Source organism: Lupinus angustifolius, unplaced genomic scaffold (assembly GCF_001865875.1).
Source record: "Lupinus angustifolius cultivar Tanjil unplaced genomic scaffold, LupAngTanjil_v1.0 Scaffold_447, whole genome shotgun sequence".
NCBI classification, from domain to species: domain Eukaryota; kingdom Viridiplantae; phylum Streptophyta; class Magnoliopsida; order Fabales; family Fabaceae; genus Lupinus; species Lupinus angustifolius.
The window spans coordinates 204,739-225,204 of record NW_017727842.1 but is presented as its reverse complement, the minus strand read 5'-3'; the positions used below and the strand labels follow the sequence as shown (position 1 = coordinate 225,204).

At 31.5% G+C, this 20,466-nt stretch overlaps 1 protein-coding gene and 1 long non-coding RNA gene across 2 annotated transcripts; one reads left to right on the top strand and one right to left on the bottom strand.

The window, feature by feature from the left end:
- Positions 1-6,849: 6,849 nt before the first annotated feature.
- On the top strand, positions 6,850-10,872 carry LOC109341379. Its single transcript, XR_002106946.1, has 3 exons — positions 6,850-7,094; positions 7,292-7,392; positions 10,451-10,872. It is a non-coding gene; the product is annotated as an uncharacterized LOC109341379 (long non-coding RNA).
- A 5,369-nt stretch (positions 10,873-16,241) lies between these two features.
- LOC109341378 lies at positions 16,242-18,689 on the bottom strand. The gene has a single exon (XM_019579280.1). It carries the CDS (start codon positions 17,973-17,975, stop codon positions 16,515-16,517), a length of 1,461 nt encoding a protein of 486 aa, XP_019434825.1. The 5' UTR covers positions 17,976-18,689; the 3' UTR covers positions 16,242-16,514.
- Between the last annotated feature and the right edge of the window lie 1,777 nt (positions 18,690-20,466).

Sequence of the window (20,466 nt, the reverse complement as noted above, 5' to 3'; positions counted from 1 at the left end):
TAGGCATTCTTAATGAAGCATACTTATCTTAAATGCTTATATATGTATGCTTCATTATATTTATTTCATGCCTACTTGAACTTAAATGTGTTTATTTATGTTTAAAAATTTCAATTTTTGGGTTAAAAATCATTTTCATAGCTTAATTTTGCCTAAAAATATTTTTTTTTGGGTCAGTAATCGATTACATTGGAGAATAACCAATTACAGGGTTGAACAGCGCATTTCAGTAACCGATTACTCTGAGTTGTTGTTTGAAAATTTTAAAATTTTAAATTTGAGTAACTGATTACTCTGTGTTGTTATATATGAATTTTTTCTGCTTTTTTAAACCTTTTCAAACTCATCTTCCTCATCAACTCGTGCTCTCTCTTGCTCAACCCTCTCAAACCCTCAAATCTTCGTTTTTGATCCATTTTAAGTGATTTTTGTGTTTATTCTTATCACATTTTCACTTCTAAACACCTCTAAACCTTTATTTTCGTGTTTAGTAACCTAAATCAAAAACCCCAAAATCTCCAAAACCTCAAAACCTAAACCTTCAAAACCAAAAATCAATGGCTTCCTCTTCAAAAACCAAGAAGCAACGCACCTCCACGACTCAAAAGAAGCAATGAACTACTTTTATGGAGTCCAACCCTCTGGATCTGGCAAGGCTTCTAGCTAATGAGGAACAAAGCAAAGTGTTTGAAGAACACTTCCATGGACGCATTATTTTCACTCCAAAATTCGGTAATGTTGGAAATTTTGAGTTTGAAGATTTTCTTTCCCCTTATCTTTTACGTCAACAAAACCTTTTTGATTTTTGTTGTGAGATAAATGAAATTTATCCAGAACTTGTGCGAGTATTTTACTGTAACATGAACTTTCGTAAAAATCGTCTGACTTCCTATGTCAAAGGAAAAGACATTGTTTTGGATCTTAAAACCTTTAGTTCATTGTTGTGTAAGTGTAACATACTCTCTCAAGTTAGCATAACGGATTACGGCCTTGTGTGTGAATGGGTTAATTATGATGGGAAGGATTTTTATCATACTTTATGTAGACTTTCAAAAAGGGAAATAGAAATGCGTAAGCAACAGGGCTTTGGTAAAACCGTCAAAAACCGAGACACCCTATCTGCTGGATATCTCAAGCTTGAGGACCGTTTGCTTCATTATTTTTTGAGCTATGTCATCTTACCAAATTTTCAAATCATTCTCAAATAAGTGACATAGAACTCCAATTGATGTATGCTTTAAAGTTTAACATCAAGATCAATTGGGCACTAATGATAATGAGACAAATGTGGAATGTTAGAAGTACTCAAAGTCCTTTGCCATATGCAATCTTCATAACCAACATTCTTCAGCATTTCGGTGTTTCTACAAATGGTGAAACAAAGGTGCCTCTGAATCTTCGAGAAAGCCAAATTGATGTGGAAGTGATCCACAAAATGGGTTTCACCCAAGACCCTCGAACCTGCGCCTATAAACATAGAACCGATAAACCGACTGTTGCTTTTGAACCATCTGAACCTGAACCTCCTAACCCTCCACTACAACCGTCTGAGTTTCATGCTCAATCGTCCTCATCTGATGCCATGCCTACGAACCAAATGATTATGGATGAGTTGTTTTCTCTCCGAGGCTACATCAGTAACCGGATGGATGCTCTCGACTCTCATAATCAACAAATCCAATATGAACTTCATTGCCTCTCCTCCAGGATGGATAGCATGGATATTGATGAAGACAATTCTGAGCCTGGGTCTTAGAATATCTGTTGTGAGGATTTTTTCTGATTGTATTGCTTTCAAAATTCGGACAAATTTTTAATTATGCTTATTTGTTATTTTTAAGTTATTGCTACATATTCCTGGACAAGTTACTTTATGATGTTTTGTGCTTTATTGTTCCACTCCTAGATACATGTTTGAAACATCTTATCTATGCATTGCAATACTTGCATATCTATATATTGATCCATACATGAGTATATGATATCATATTGATATATATTGATCATATAAATGTATGTATGCTACATATTTTGTGTTGGAATCTCTTTGCTTTTCTACTTTTTGATGAAGTCAAAAGGGGGAGAAAAGTTGGGGGATGTATTTTCTGTAAAATTATTTCAGGCACATTACTCCAAAACAAAGGGGGAGCATACTCAAGTCAAACTTCAAATATCTCAAAGTATGTTGCTCTCAAGAAAACTACACTGTCAAAAAGATCTTGGTTTGTCATCATTAAAAAGGGGGAGATTGTGAAGAAGATCTTTGCTCTTGACCTTGGCAAAGTTTTGATGAAGACACCAACATCACCAAAAAGAAGAAAAGGAAGATTACTTATGAAGACCAAGAAGATTAAAGCTTCAAGACAATTAGTTTAAGTCTAAATAGGTACTTCTATATACAAAAGTAGTAATGCTCAAAATAGTTTAAAAGAAATTGAAACACTTCAAATTTTAAATGAAAACATTTTTCAAAATACTGTGTAACAGGTTACTGAAATTTGAGCAACAGGTTACATGAGTGAAAATCACTTATCCAACAATATTTAAATTGGAGTAACCGATTACTCTAAGTGAATTTTAAATTCACTGTTGGACAGAAAGTTTGAGTAACCGATTACTCAAGTGAGTAACCGATTACTCAATATAATTTTTCAAAATGTAACGTTTGGGTAACCGGTTACCCACTTATTGTAATCGGTTACTGAGAGTTGTTACATCCGTTTTTCAGATTTAAAACTCAAGAGCTTTCATCCCAAACGAAATGCATTCATTCCAAACAACTCATACTCTTTCATAAAGGCACAATGACTTATTGGAAAGCCTATTTAAAGGCCTTAGAACTCACAATGAAAACAACTCTCACACAACTCTTTTATAACTCTTTCACATTTTTCTCACAACTTTCCTACACTTTTCTGAAATAATTTCCTGCACTTCTAGCAACTTGAACTCAAACTTTCAAGCTATTTTTCTGAGTTGCTTGAAGTAAAGTGGTTTAAAGTTTTGTAATCTTAAAGAGCATTATTTACTAAATATATAAAAGAGTTATTGGATTGCAAGTGATATTTCATTTCATACTTGTAAAAGCGATCCAAGACATCATTGTAATTCTTCATTCATTGTAAATACTTTCTTTCACGGGGTGTGAATAGAAAGGGGATAGAGTTACTTGGAAATGTGTTTTCCAAGGGTATAAGTATTAGTGAGTGTGTAAAGTACATAGAGATCTCGGAGTGAATTATTGTAATTACAACTCATAATATTTAGTGGAAAATATCTTGTGCTGCAAGAGTACTGGACGTAGCTTTCGGTGGACAAGAAGGTGAACTAGTATAAAAATCTTTGTGTACTCTCTTCTCCCTTACCTCTTTAATTTATTCTTGTTTATTTTCTGCAATATTATCCGCTGCACTTTAACTCTTCATTTTTCAGAAAAAGTGGTCATAATTTCTAGTTAACTAATTCACCCCCTAGTTACAATCTCAGTCTTAAAATTTTAACTTCAATGAGTCTTTCAGCAGAAAGAGAGAAGCATAGAGTAAAAGTAATAGTAGAATTTGAAGAGGCATGAATAATGTGTACAACATTTTATAATCTTTTATAATAGTTTATGAGTTGTTTAATTAAAGAGATAAATTTATGAATGTGTGTTCACCTTTGATTTTGGCTTTCAGTTTCCTATAAATTGTTTATAAATGTGCCTTACTTTTAATTTTGGCTTTTGGTTTCCTATAAATTAGTATCTACTTATTTGAATTTTTTGTTATAGGTTTGTGTGTGTATATAAGCACATATGTTTAGTTTAACTGGCATACAATTTAATTATTGAATCATTGTACTATTATACTAGTACCCTGATTGATTTGATAATCAGTATGATTTTAATAACATTGATTATGATATTGGTCACAATGTTAATATAGTATTATAATAAGATATTTATAACTATGAGAAATTGTACTAGCATTAACTAGAATAACAAGTGAAAGTGAGAGACAAGAAGGCCCAAAGGATGAATATGATTTTGCCCAATGCAACAACCGGGCTCAATGAGATTTCCACTGAGCGCAAATTCCAGGCTCATCATAAGTACTCGAAATTAGTTAATTTAGAACAAATTTTTTTAGAGATATGTTAACTTAAAATAAGGATGAGATCATCACAAAATTAGGATTCTGCTAGTCGGAAAATTGGTCATTTAAATTACTAAAATGTGTTGTCATAAACAAATATAAAAGATTATTAAATCCATAAGGATTTGTTTGATACTAACATTTCAACCAAAAATTGTTATTTAAGTTAATTTTTATAAGATTGATTGATTTGATTATGCTAATAATAACTAAATTACTGGATTGAACTATTCAAATAAAGATATTGAGATTGTACTTTACTATTTATTATTCATATACACTTATTCCACAATACTTATTCATCTAACTATGATTCTTTCACAATTAAAGGGACCTCAATGATACTAACCGCTAATATCTTAGTCATGTTAATAGCTTAGGAATAAAGTTTTATGTCTAACAACTTTACTCATAAGATAAAGAATTATGATTCACAAAGAACATATGTCTTGTGAAATTGAAATTTTAATAAAACGCCCTAATGATATTAATAGTTAATGTTTTGGTCAAATTAGTAGTTCATCAATATAGCTCTATTTCTAGCAACTATATTAATAAGATGAATAATTTGAACAATTAACACACATCTATATCTAGCAATTATGTTAACAAATTTGAGAGTTATTTAATGTTCATATGGCTTTACGTCTAACAACCATAGCAACAACATGCAAAATGTGAGAAATTGATATAAATCTATGTCTAACAATTATACAAATACGGTGAGATATTATATTTAGAATTAGATGATGATTTCTCCATACATTCACGATTACAAAATCATACAAAACATTTAAACCCTAACTAAGCATTAGACACACAAATAACTCAAAGAATCAAAGTATAACAAATAAGTATTGATATAAATCTCAACACCAAAGAAGTTTAGCTACACAATACACAGATATAAAAAGAGAAATCAAGCTCATAGGAGAAGAAATTACTTCCTTAATGAGCATAAAATAGCTCTTTTAACATTTCCCTCTTGCTTTTACACCTTAATTCGAGCTAAACTAGTATAGGAACTTAACAAATTTCGAGTGGAATGTATTTTGCCAGATATCTAACATGTCCAAATTGATCCCTTTTCAAAGAGTATGAATATAGCCAGATCGTGGGGATGTAAGATATACTTTCTTTTCAAGCTAAATTATTGTTACTATTGAAAGATTTGAGTCCAATATATTTTTATGTAACCATATTCTTAATGAGCATTAAATGGTCTCATACTTTTCTCACTTTGGGTTCAACTGTTGTTTCAGTTATTCATCAACTATACGATAATATAAAACAATGAACATTACAACTAACAAATGTTGAACGAATTTATGAGCAGAGTAATAATAATTGACAACACAATAAATTTTTTAGATAAAATAAAAACAATAAAATATTTATCATATGGATATAAAATTAGTTGTATATGTAAAAATATTACAAGCCCTATTAGAAATGGGTCTACACATCTTACATTGTTTATTTACACAAATATAAGTCACTGCAGGGAAGTGAGCAAATACCATAAATGATTTATAATGAATCCAACTAGAGGTGTGAAAATGGCTAGGGCCGCCAAAACCCAAAAATTTATAAGATTTGAGTAATATTTTAGGTACTTTTTATTGAATCCTGACATTTTAGTTCGGATAGACTAGGCTATATCAAAATCGGGTACGAGTCGGGCTTACCCGAGCGGGTTCGGACTACCCACTTTTCCGTATTTGTTTTGGGACTTTGACGTAATAAACCTTAGATAAAAATTATCTTATAAAATAATTTATAATAAAATATATATAATAAATATTGTGTTCTGAACTTTGAATAAAAAAATAGAGTGATGTGTATAACATAAATATTTATAAATTATAATAACGCTATAAAGTTAAGTATTATATAATTTTTCATATTTTGCATAATATTTTTTAAGCACATTAACAAAATAGTGTATCAAATCCAATGAGACGATATTAAATCATATAGATTTCACTTTTCATTTCTTAATTATCTATTTAATTAGATTTAGCTTATACAACAAAAACATAATAAAAATAATAATTTTTACAACAAAACTAAAAGACGACATAATTGTTTACCATTAGAACTTTATACAACCAACTTTAACATAATAGTTGACAATAAAAGTGTTGATAAATATCATACAAATGATCTTCATACAGAAAGTAAAGAATAACGATCATATATTACGATGGTGATTATACTTTGACATATAGAATTCATTCTAAAGTTGAGTCTATATTATCATTACTATAAATCAAAGTGATAATATTTTCATAGTATCCAAATGTTTATATATTAAAGTGAAATTACAAATTATATTATTAGGGAGTGAGAGTCCAATAGAAATGAGAGATTTAACATGAGTTATGTTAAAAGTCATATATGTGGAATCACTACAAGAAAATATCCCGGTAGCCACGGTTTGTGGGCTACACTTAATGGACATTGTCAAAATTAATGCTAAAACCCATACACTTATTACTCTAATTGGGCAAGTGGGAAAATGAAGCACCCAAACTTGTCACTTGCTACTCTCCCTCTTTTTTTCACTGTTTCTCTTTTACTCTCATTAATTTTCTCTACTCACTCATTACCATTTCAAATTCAAGCATTTTTTTTCACTTTTAGAAGCAATTTCTCTCATTATTCAACTTAATTGATGAAAGTTTGAAATGATTGTACAGATTTTGAAGTCCACCCGGAAAAATCACGTCCACTTCATCTACCTTCGACGAAGACGAAAAATCCCTGTGATGAATGTCATAAGAAATGAACAATTTCGATTTTCATCATTGATGTTGAACCATAACTGAATCCATTTCTTCGCTGGAAGGATGTGTTTCGCCGTCATCATCGCTAGTGGTACGGTGGAAGAAAACATTCTTCAAAGATATTGACAAGTTTATCTTAATTTCACCAACTCAAATCAAAGCTTCTTCTAAGGTTTGATTCTATTCAATTTTGAATAAAAATCTCTAACTAGGTAACTCTTCTACTATAATCGTTAATCCTAAATCTCTAATTTCACTTTTTTCTAAATTTTCTATTATTTTCCCCAAATATGTTGAAATCCCTATATGTGAGTTTATTATTAAGTATATGTTTAAGCTTTTCATTCTAAATTTTTATTATGTTGTTAGACTATTAAGTAATATCAGTAGAAGAGAGTGAAATTGGTGCCTCCTTTCAAGCTTCTGAAGCTCACAATAATCTTCGCATCATTTTTCACTCGTGCTCCAAGGTATCATAACCATCAAATCAAAACTAATCATTTTATTTCTTTTATTACCGATTTATGTATTGCATAACTAGAGCCTATTGTGGATCAATTAGGTTGTGAATCAAGAAAGATGAAATTTTTTGTATTTTGGTTTAAATACAATTTTAGTAATTTGTACTGTTTTTCATAATTTTAGTCAAGGGAGTGAGCCTTACATAATTGTAAGATTGTTTGCCTCATGACTTGAATATTAGTTTAAAAGTTTGGTTTTGAGACCTTGTACTTTCAAATTTAATAGTTTAAAAGTTGGACATGGTTCATATTTGGTTTTATACTTTCCTAAATGAGACCAATATTCCCTTGGATTTCAACTTTTTAGGACCTAAATGAGACCAATATATCTATTAGAAGTTCTGTATTTTCTTCTTTTATGTCAGTAAACATTTCATGTTATAGCAAGAAATAAATAAGTGGAGGGGATAATAAGACCTATTATTTGGTGCTGTGGACTTGTTCATATTTTGTATTTTTGTGTTTTGGGAATATTGAGACTCCTTTTCCAAATATATACAAAAGACAGCTTCTAATTTCACAACCATCATAGGGCGTTTGGCCCTGTTTACAAAGTGCAAATGTCCACAGGTGAGACAGATGCAGTTAAAGTTCTTGGTACTAATTGAAGACAAGGAGCAGGGGAGTTTTTAAAGAATGCAGAGACAATATTTGTCTAACACATACACACCTTCTATGTTGTTACCGTCCACCAACTTTGCCATATGTTCATCTATGGATTTGCATATGATAAAGATGGAGTGAAATAAAATTGGGAGGAGCCTGTAAGTGTGCAAATTGTATTTAATTTCACAGTATTAAAGTTGTTTCTTATAATGCTTCAAGTATATATCATGCTATAGGTGCTACTTTTCAATGTTTTAATTTCACTCTGGGTTTGTACATGGTTGCCATTTTCCACTTTTTATTGTTGACATATGTAGTGGTTTTTGAGTTGCTTTGTTATTAAGCACTAATAAATTGTGTTTCTGGAAAACCTTTATTTTTAGATTAAGGAGTGTGTTTCCACAAGAGTTGGTTGCAGAAAAGTTTGCCTTCTAGTTTATACAAAATGGGGTATGATGCCAAAACATAACAAACTAATCGAATTAATCATATAAACTGAAAATGGAGCATGTCATTTATACCTAAATTTATTTGGAATACAAAATACTAGTTGTGTTCTTGGGTTACCAATCTGTTTGCAAAACCAACATCATCACTCGCTTCATGTATGATAAATTTGATAACACCTATCAGATTTCCCTTTCTTTCTTCTCAGATCCACCACTTTCTTATCCTTCTAATGTAATATCGATGTGTTTATTTTGATCCATATCAACAACAAAATGGTGTTTTACCTCACTGAATTATTGTCGATTTTTATTATGTTGTTGCTAAATGCTATTGTTGATCATTGATCTGAATTGGATCTCAAATTCAAATTACACACATATTCTTTTAGTCCTGATGGGAGCAATAGGAAAGAGTAGATATATTGTTATGGTTTTCTGATTCTTCTTGGTTTCTAATTGCATCAGGTACACTTTGTCTCTTGTGATTGTTCGAGTTTCTATCTTTAGAATCTAGATGATCTAATTAAAATTCTCCATCTTTGATCTTTTTCATATGATAAGAGGTATTGTCCTTTGCAATTGTTGTAAGTTTTTCAGTCATAGTAAATTATTGTCCTAAGGATGTTCCTTATTTTTCCTAGTGTAGATCTTTGCTCCCAAAGAGATTTGTTGAACCTTCTATTATTGCACTTTATCTATTTTCTCATTATCTTTTTATCTAAGTAGTCAACCTTAATTAATTACCATCTCATGTTACAAGACATATACTGCTATGAAGTTCAACAAGTTTTTCTTGTCTTATGGGGCAAGTCTCAGATATCTTCTCACTATAGTCACTTGTTCTATAGTGTGTGTAGATTTTGTTAAGTTCTTAGTGTGTAAAGGACAACACTAAAATGCTACCAATAATCATGTTCATTTTTTTTATATTTTGTTTGATTTTAAATGTTATTGTTTTTTTATATTTAGTTCTTTGTGTTCATTTAGCTTAAACTATTTATTTTTTCCCCTTTTATACGGTTTATTTTTTCTCTTTGTGGCTGGTATTGCCTCATCTCTTCAACTAATTCTTCAATTTTTTTATCCAAATTCACCTCTTCAACCACTCAAATTCTTCAATTGCTTAAATCTTTCACTCTTCAACCTCATCATCAATGCTATTATACAGGTACATGGAAATCCAATTTTGCAGCTTTTTTTTCAATTTTATCCTATTTCTAACCTTTGTATGTCTGATTATGTATCTCTCAATCCCAATGCTAATAATTATCACTTGGTCCCCCTTGAACTATTGTTTTTATTGTTCATGTAGTTTTGGAGCATTCAGTCACATCACCTATTGGAGTTGAGATTAAGGTCCTAGATCAATGATAGAGAAGAGAGGGTTCCTAAAGCATGACCTATTGGATAGGCTATGAGAGCATGAGAAGGTAGACGCGAGCATTATTGATTGGAAAGATTTGAAGTTTTTAATTGTGCTCATGCGTTTTTATAACTTGATACAATAATATTTGTTTGCCTGTTCTGTTTAACCTCATATCCAAGATGCAAATCTGGGAGATTGCTATTTGTATATTGGACATATTCATGTTGGGGTGAAGCCTTGTCATTTTGTTTATTGAGAGTGGTGTCATCTCTCGGCTCTATATTGAACTAGTAGTATTCAAATATATGGTAATTTAAGTAAATATTACCACCCCTTAGTCCTTATTATCATTAGTTCATAGTTTCTCACTTACACATGCTAGATATTTAGAATCTTCATCTTGTTTCCCTTTCCTACCCATAGTGAACTACTAATAACATATATATCTACTTGTGAAGAACCTTTGTTTCTTTTGGTTTTACCTTCACATATTTGTTATTGACATTGTGGTGTGTATTTGTGATGTATGCATAAGAGTTGCTAAATTATTTCCATGTTCATGGCACTTTATTGTCTTGTTTCTCAGCAAGAACTGATAGCTAACTTAGTGAGGATACAAAATGATGGAATTGCTGAAGTTGATATAGAAATTAGAAAGAAGTACAAATGTTTCAATCCAATGTGAAGTATCAGTGCGTACTAGTGGTGGAGCTGCAAAACGTGGTGCTTTAGGACCTTTTGGTCTTTTGGTTTTTGCAGATGAGGGATATTCTGAATATACTCATGTTCTTTTTATGTCATTAAAGGAACTAATGGTCATCTTAAGATTTCAATATGCTCTAATCAATCATGGTATTGAACTATATGCTCTTGGAGCAATGTTGCTTTAATTTCTTTTTGGTGCTTTTAAAACGATTCTGTTTATGTTTAGTTTTGACTAAGGGCTACCCTTACATTAGCTGAAAGTCACAAGTATTTCACTAAGATTATCATATTCCATTTACAATCTTATTTCGAGTGGATTTGTTAGAAATGTAATTTTAGTCGTCAAATGACCTTTTAGATTTCTGGTCTTGCTTTACTGCTATAAACTTGATTTATTATTAATATATGAAGATCTTATTTATCTTGCTTTCTTTTTATGATAGAAAGAAATGTGAAAGGAAAGAATATTTTTGTAAATTGAGAATCAATTTTAGCTTGTAAATATTTAATTTCATTAACAAATTTATCATTATTTTATGGAATATAATGATTGCTAGAGATGATGAGGAGAGAAATATGTGAATAACTGAATAAATAATTAGCCACGGTTATAATGTGGTTAAATTAATGGTAAACATTAGCCACGGGTGTAGTTACATTAGCCACGGTTGAAACTGTGGTTAAAGAAATGTTACCACACTTGGTGAAGACGTGGCTATAACATAAATGGACCGTGGCAAAAATTTTGCAACGCCAGTAATTGCTAGGGGAGAGGTAACCGTGGCTGCTGTATTTTGCCACGGTTTTGTGGTACAGTAGCGACGGTTTTAACCGTGGCTAATCGGATAATTTTTTTGTAGTGGCGGTAAACTAAAAACCAGTGTAGGTAAAGCACAAATAAATAAGAAAACTTAATGCAACAAATACTTTTTGACATCACGTCTACAAGACATTAGATCTATAAGTTTAGATGCATTGGGTATAACAAATGTGACTAAAAAGTTATACATTAAATAAATTAAATACGTTAAAATTCAAATAAATGTTTTTTTAGTATTATGTAGGTCGCCTGTCACAAGCCGCAACCTGCTTATTAGGGCGGGTTTGGACTACATTTTGATATATATAAATTATATATAAAATTTTTAGCCCGATCCAATTTAGTCCAAGCTCGACGTGGGCTACCAAAACTCGTTCAAGTAGCCCATTTTGATACCTCTAAATCCACCCAACATAAATAGTCTTATTTGAATTAGATTTTTGTTTCTTAGAGCCTATTCAAATGGACAATTTCTGATCCCTTACTATAACAATTTCACTATTTTTGTATACCCGACATGAACGGATCTCATGACCATGGAACATGGCTAGGTCAACAGAAACTTATGTTTGTAGCCTGAAATACTACCGCATTTTTTAATCGCTAAATACCATTAAGTTGTATTTTGTGGGATTATGCATATCATTCCATTTCTCTTTATCTAATGCAACTGATATATCTCTTCGTTTCAGTCATGGAACCCTTAAAAGTAGTATAAGTCTCCTATTTAGCACACATTAACTCATTTTTAGTTTAAACGTACCAATCGTTAATTAATGGGTCCATGGGAATTCTATACAACAATTCATTACATCTTTTGAGTCTCCAAACATGCAATCTTTGCCCAATAGTTCCATAAGATTCTATAAAATTCAATTCACTCCAATTGGAGTGTTCCTAGCTCAGAAATATCGAAAAGATTAATTTTCACATACTTTATGACACTTATTGTGATAAAGTGTACTATTTGATAATGACAAAATAATGATATTTTCTTAATAAATTAACTTAAATTAATCTAACCAGGAAAGAAGTATCATGTGATCCTTCTCACTCACATGAAGCTGACATATGTTAGTTTAAGAAAAACATGTAACTTTTTGATGATTATAAGGATTTTTAAATGGATTTGTTATTAGGATATAATATTACACACTTTTTTGTTGTCAATTTACAATTTAAATTTTGTACACAAGTGACTTAAAGTTCAAGACAATAGATGTGATCCATCTAAAGCATAGATGGACATCTTCGATCCTAAAAAATGCACCACTCTATATATTATTGTTTATGATTAATTAAAAATATTTAATTATTAAATTATGGGATAAATTTATAAAAACAACATAAACTTTATGTCTTTTGCAAATAGACACTATGAACTATTTTTCTTACTAATTATCCTTTAAACTTTAACTATTAGTAAAATTGATTCTTACATATAAAGATAATATTAAATAAAAACAACAATTTTTTTAATTCATGCACTTTTTTTAATCTGATTGTTAATTTTATTTTTGTATATATAACCATATTACTTTATTAATCACTTTAACTCTATAATTTACTTACCTTTTCTTTTGAATCAATTTTATATTTTGATGGATATTTCTTCTCGATATCAACTCTGATTAACATGCATTGTTATATTTATATTGTTGTGAGTCTCATTGTAACAATTTATTTATTATTTATGAGTAATTAGGAAGAAAAAATATTTCATGGTAACTACCTACAAAATGCATAAAGTTTAGGGATATTTTATACATTTTTCCCTTAAATTTTTAACTTAAATATATTTTTTTCTACAAACACAAACAATAAACTAACTACTTTGTTTGCATTTAGTACTTTGACTCATGAAGTCGTTACAGTGGGGGATTTTATTGAACCATCCTTATTCAAACTAGAAATATCAAACGAAAAACTAAAATATTTTTTTTTATTTTAGTGTAAATATTATTTAATAAAAAAGAAAGTCATGCTATCTTTCTCAAAGTTCTAGCTACTAGCCTTTTAAGATAGATTATATCCAATTGATTTAGTTTAACATTAAGTTAGTTGGTAAACAAATAATAAATATAAGTTGTTGCTTTTAAAAGCTAGTCCATCAAAAACTATAAACTATTGTTAAGAGCTGGCAAGAATTATTCTAATACTGCATCTCCTTTACATTATTTAACAAACAAATAATGGGTTGAATACTAAACATATCATCACCTTATAGACAAGAAACCCTTTATTAGATGTGTGACTGATTTCCTCAAAAGTTTCATTCATAGGAATCTTATATTTATATTTAGCCTTGTACAATAGTTAAGGATGAAATCTTGGTCTTTGATTTTATACTACTTGGCCATATTGATGCACAACTTTTAACTTTGACCTACAATCTCACCATTTTCAGCACTATTAACAAAAATCTTACCGCAAGAAGCTAGTTTTACTGAATAGAGTTTATTTAAATTTCCCTAATACACTTCTTCTAAACCAAATTCCCACAGCGTCAAAGGTGCACTAGACATGAAGTTTGGTATCTATGCATACGTGACAGGTTTAGACTTTAGAGTGTAGTACTGCTAGATGGAAAAACAACATTCATTATAAACTAACACCTTATCTTGACCCTGAAAAAGTAAGTATATACCGTGTGACATTTTCTTCACGAGACAGTAACACAGATAATGATTTTTCTACAAATGGGCCACTGAGACATGCTCCACTCATCTTATATTAGCACTCAAAATTGTACCAAAAGATGTTGGTTTAGTAGTATAAGATAATCCTTGATCCTTATGTTGACTGAAAGGTCATAAATTTGATTTCTGAGAACAACACTAGTTAGGAGAAGTAGCCAAGCATCCCGGAAAGGATTAGTTTCTTATGCAAAGGGTGAGATGATACCATTGGTAATACCAAAAAAGTCCAAATTGTGCATTGTTGATAACTTGAGTAAATTAATTGTGTAAATTAAGAAAGCAAAATGGCTTTGTGATGCCGACAAGTAGGGGTGAGTATGAACTGAGTTAGATCGAATAAGGCTGATGCTATGGCCGGAGCAATCTAGACCATCAAACTATTCACATTTTTGTCTTAGCTTAGCAAGAAGGAAGTCAGAAAAAGTTGCATTCTTAGCATTTACTTTATGTGTATAGAGACAGCACTTGTCCTTGATCACTAAGCATGATGACTCTGAACTACATGATATGACCAAACTTACAAGCATTGATGATTCTTCAGCTTCAATTTCACATAGCAAAACCAGAAATCTGACCAATTTTTACTTATTTCATTTCAAACTAACTTCAAAGAATATATTGCAAATGCGTGTATGAACAGAAATTGCCAAACCAAGAAAAATGGTTTAATTGAATTTCTCAATTGAGGTAATAGAGCATAAAAAGTTGTACCTGTCTCTTAATTATTATTCTCAATCAATTAGCACAATTAAGGCACTCCTTTGTTGTTATTTTCCAGCAATGATTCTACAACCCATATGAGCATATAATTCTGTGTATATATAGTTTTGACTTTTCATTCTTCTTGAGTGCCTATGGTCTACCTGATCAAGACCTAATAGCATACAAGTGGTCCTTTGGTGAGTGAAAAAAATTGATTACAAGCAGAAGGAAAAAAAATGTGTGTAGCAACGGTATATAAGTTTTGTACAATATCATTGCATCATCCATCATCCATGTTTCAGATAATAAATATACTGATAGTATATAAATCTATATACTAATGATACATAGATATTATACTTAGTACATATGGGACATGAAAAAAAGGTATACCTATGGCGGCACTTATAACCTTGGCTACCTTAACTGGTAGGAGACCTTACAACTACCTCAACCCACAAATTTTCTTCTTGAATAATAAAGCTTGTTTCGTCATAGTTCTAGAAACTAGCTTCAACCTCAAGAATAATCCAACAACCACCTTCCATTTTTTTAATTCATAGAATTTGGATTGAGATTAATTAAGACAGTGTCACGGTATACATTTTTATATGGTTAATAATAGTCATCCAATTGAGAGCCATAGATAGTTAACACATAAATGGTTGATGATATGTTAATAGCTTACATAACTATTACATGGTTAGTGTATAAGGACAAGATCCTCTGTCACAAGATAATCTTGTCATGTACCTAGCCAACCAAACTATATAAAATAATGTTAAAATATTAATCTATATGTTTATAATATTTCTTTTTAACTATCAATGTATTAATCTATAATGTTAAAATAATACTCTTAGTAATACAAAAAAACCTCGTTAGTTAAACAATATTTTTGGTAATGGAACCAAGTAGACTCCTCTTGTCTATGAGGCCGCACATATCACGGGCATAATGAGTTGACCAATGTGCTAACTCTATCAATGTTAAAGGACATAAGGCCTTTCTAAGGCACTACACTTGGGCACGATACATTTATGCACTGTAGCTAAGTTTAAAATATAAGTTGTGTACTTATCTTTAAGAATTCCGCTACCTTGAACATTTGGACTTGCCTCTCCCACCTCCAAGGACCATACTTTTTGTTTTTTAAAATAAATCATATCACTTTTGAAAGGTTGTGATTCCTATATTTCTTTAGATCAACACGTAAGAAAAAAGCAAGTTATGGTTACATTTGGAGGGAGAGAAAAGGAGAGAAACTAGAGTCCTTGTTACATAATCATGCCTCCTAAAAGACAAGTCACAACTTGCAAAAGTAAATGAGATCTAGACCATGGTTTCTGAATTAGATATTATTCAAGTAAGTTGTTATGTCATGGATAAAGGATATTAGCAATCAATTAGTGAAGCAAAGAATAATGCATAGAACTTAACATTTGCAGCAATGGAACATAATTCTTAAAATTGTACTTGAACAAAAAAATCAATTGAGATTGTACCATATTGCCATGGTCCTTAAACATGAAAGGAAAACAACTACCCCTTACCAAATAATGGATCTAAGACCTTAAGAGTAAAATTCAATTACCCATTTGTCTGTACATTGCTAATGCTTTCATCATAGAGATAAAAGACAACTTTCTCTGAATTCCAGACATATTCAGCTACCTTAACAGAAAATGCATCAAAATGTTTCAAAACCAAGTATAACCGTTTTCCTATTCATCAACAGGAGCAGGTAGGTTGAGATCAATTAGGCAAGGAGCTGGAGGAGGACTAGCTGGCCTAATCATAATAGTGTTTTTTTCGGAACCTACGATAAAATGGGACCTTTTGTGACCTCCCAAGGCTTGGCCTGACCTGAAAATCCTGTTGCAGATTGGACACTCATGTTCCTTGTTTTTCTTTGACTTTAGCTTCTTCCCCTTGCTGGACTTCTTCCCGTTGAGGACCTTGCTGCTGTTAGGCTTTGCAGCGGGATAAGAATCACTATCGGTGCTGTTTTCGTCACTCTCGTATGCTGAATCATCATCATAGCCATTTTCCTTTTCAGTGTTCAAGGACTCATACTTCCACCCTTTACTCTTATATGTTTCATCATTGTTACAACCATTTGCAACCTTCTTTGAACCAAGTGAATCATAGATTAGTCTCCTCTTTGAAGCAAACCTCCTTGTAGCTTCTTTGCCATCTTGGAAATCCCCCGATGCTAATTTGCCGAATTCAACATCATAGTCATCAAAAGCAGCCATGTCTCCCACTTTAGAAGACTTCACTTCACTCCTGAAAAACCCATCATTGGAATCAGCTGAGTCTACCTTCTTAGGCTTCTTAGGACCATATCTAACATACCCAGAGTCTGAATCATGAGACTGGTAACCCATCTCAACAGACTTAAACTTCTTGTCATGCAGCTGCAGCTTCTTCTCCTCAAATCGATAAGCATTAGATGCAGAATTCTGAACATTTTTTGCAGTGAACTTTGTATCAAGAGAAGGTGATTTTGCCTCTAGAACAACAGAGTTGTTATCAGAAGGCTCGGCAAAAAAAGCAAAACGACTACTACGGTTGTAGGTAGAGTCTTGGGACAACATTATCAAACACTTAGCAACCTCTTCTTGCTCCTGCTCAACCTCTGACACAGAAGAAGACCCATTAGCCAAAGAAGAAAAAAGGTGATTGTTGTTGTTGCTGCTGCTGCTGCTAATGTTGTTGAACCTCATTCTCTTGGATCTCCTTGCAGCCGAATTAGTCTCAACATCAGATTGATTATCAACAACCAATTTCCGTTTCTCTTTCTCCGAGTGACAAGCCATGTGACCACAAAGAGCCTTCAATGATGAAAAACCTTTCCCACATTCTTTGCAGAACTTGTCAAATTGTTGCTGCACGTTATTAGTGGCATTGGAATGCACAAACTTCATTGTTTTCTTGGGGTTCTCTCTCAAACCATATGTGGGGTTCCCAGCAGCACCAGAACCAGAACCAGAACCATCATCATAACCTAATGAATCTCTCTTCTTTCTCATAGCATCAAACTTGAGCATAGCAGCATTGCTTTTCTCTTCTTTGGTTTGACCTGAATGTTCATTCATATGAGTCCTGATGTGACCACCCAATGATTTTCCACAAGGGAACCTCTTGCTGCAATATTTGCACGCAAACTTCTTCTCGTCCATTGATTGATGATTAATTGATCTAAATGAATCTGATCCAAATGTATACAACAAAAAACAAAGATCAACAAACTACAAAAACAGTTACCTCAAAATCTTGAAGGACTAGACACATTCCATGATCACGTTAAAAAAGAGAATGAAAGAGACGAAATTCAGATCAAGTTCAGAAAAAGAACAAGAAGTTTCTTGCTTTTTAACCAGGTAATATGATCAGAATAAAATCGAAGAGTTCAGATGTGACAGTTCTATAAGTACAAGATTAGACCCACAAGAAAAGGTACAACATAAGAAGAGTGACCCCATTAATTCCCATTTCCCCAAGCTAATTTTTTTAGCAATGGAACAGAAAAAAAATCAAATTTTGAAGAAATTGGTTGCTACTAATCGCAACTTTGAACATACCCAGAAGAACAATTAGAGCTACCCATGACTCTTTTTTTTCTTTCTATTTCTCTCTTATTGGTATTGAACGGTTTAGATTTAAGGTTGTTTTTTAGGATCTCTAGGCCTAAGGGGTTAATAGTCAGATATAACACACCAGAACCTGAAAGTCTGAAACATTCAAGCTATGCCTTAAATTGTCTTGCTTCTAAGCTTACACAAGTGAAAGGTCAGAGTCTCCAACCGTTATTGTTTGGAACTGAGCTCCTTCATTTGCACCTCCCCCACTATTGAAAACGATGTACTATTTAATTGCATTTATGGTATTTATTTATTGTAACATTATGATTTTTCCATTATAAGTTTTTTTATAGTGTGTAATATCTATATATTTTATCAGTATAATGATTTATATCAGTGTCGTGAAATCCGAGCCGGACGTCAAACCGGTAGCGGTCCCGTATTAGGTTTAACCGGTTTAAACGGTTAAACCGTCCGGTCTGACCTGGTGATATTGTACATAATTAATAATTTTTATTTATAAATATATAGTTATATAAATGTAAAACTTTATATAATTAATAATTATGTATAACTATATTGAAATAATACCTCTTTATCTTTTTTTGGACCGTAGTAAAACAAAATATTAGAATATTGTCCCATTTTTTTTTATTTTTAAGTGAACCGTCCGGTTTATTTCCCGGGTTAACTCGGTTTAACCGGGTTTAACATGGTCGGACCGGATTTTTTCCAGTTCAAAGCGGTCAAACTCTCATTCGGTTAAGACGACAAACCAGAACCGTTTTTAAGTCCGGTCAGCGGTCAGACCGGTCGGACCGTCCAGTACGGCCCGGTACTAACAACACTGATTTATATAGACAATAGATCATTCACATTTATTTGTTTAAAAAGTGATTGTGCTATAATAGATTCACTGTGTATAAAATTCTTGCAAATCTGAGTTCATACATTTTTTCTCTTTTTTATAAACAACGTTGGTGGTTTTAGTACCTGTTTTTTCATATATCTTCTCCATATTCCTTATGGCCAAATTCATGTTCATTTTTCTGTGTTATTTTTGGGTATAAATAGAGATTCACATTCCATATTTTTGCTACGTAATAGAATATTTTGAAGAGGCATGAAAACTATACTTTAGAATATTTATACACTGTTCATGTTATATTTTCCATAAAAAGATGTATACCCTAAGACACTTCATTATCTAACATTTATTTTCAAACCATTAAAAATATGACATATGTAATGTTTTATTTAGTTTTAGAAATATTTTTGTAAAAAATGATTAAACATAACACATGTTATGATTTTAGTGGCCGAAAAAGATAACTTATCTCCTTATACTAGCAGATATTTTATTCTTTTTTTAATTTTTGTTGACTCTTCAAAAAACATATTCCAAATGATGGGTGGATAAACTAACTGTATAAATTTTTATACTAATAATGTATAGATATTCCATTCTATATTTTAATGGAATGAATGTACCCTTGTCCTGAAGCCTATTTTGATGACTTTACTTAATTGCAAATATATTCATTTTAATCATAATCCTATTCCTGAAATGTGCTCCTACCAAATTAATTTAAGATGATCCAAGATTTCTATGTATGGAAAAGGGATACACATGAAAATCATAACTTCATAAAAGTCTCTAATTAAATGCCAAATGTTTAGACATGAGAAAAACAAATTAAATGTCAAATGTTAGATGTGAGGAAATCTTGAAATCGTCTTTTGTTTTCGCCCATAGTTTTAACTTAAAAATATCAACACGCTTTCATTTTTTGGTAAATTATTAACTCAATCTTTATTGCGTACACCTTGAGTCTTTCAATCTATAGTTCAAGATGAATTTAGTTTAAGGCTTAAGATTATTGAAGCGAGTTTGTTTCCATCAATATTGTCTTTTTCATACATATAGTAAGATCAAATTTTGGATATCATGCTTGATAAACCAAATCATTTGTCGATTGTGTTTGGTCATGTTGGTTATTAAACTCATTTCTTTTTGGTGAGTGAGAAGAGTGTCCTATAGTTGACATCCGAATATTGATCCATGTTGAGATATAAAGATCATCAAAGT

Bases quoted from the DNA above. Each gene is read 5' to 3' on its own strand.
- LOC109341378 (XM_019579280.1), bottom strand. From the start codon at position 17,975: ATGGACGAGAAGAAGTTTGCGTGCAAATATTGCAGCAAGAGGTTCCCT.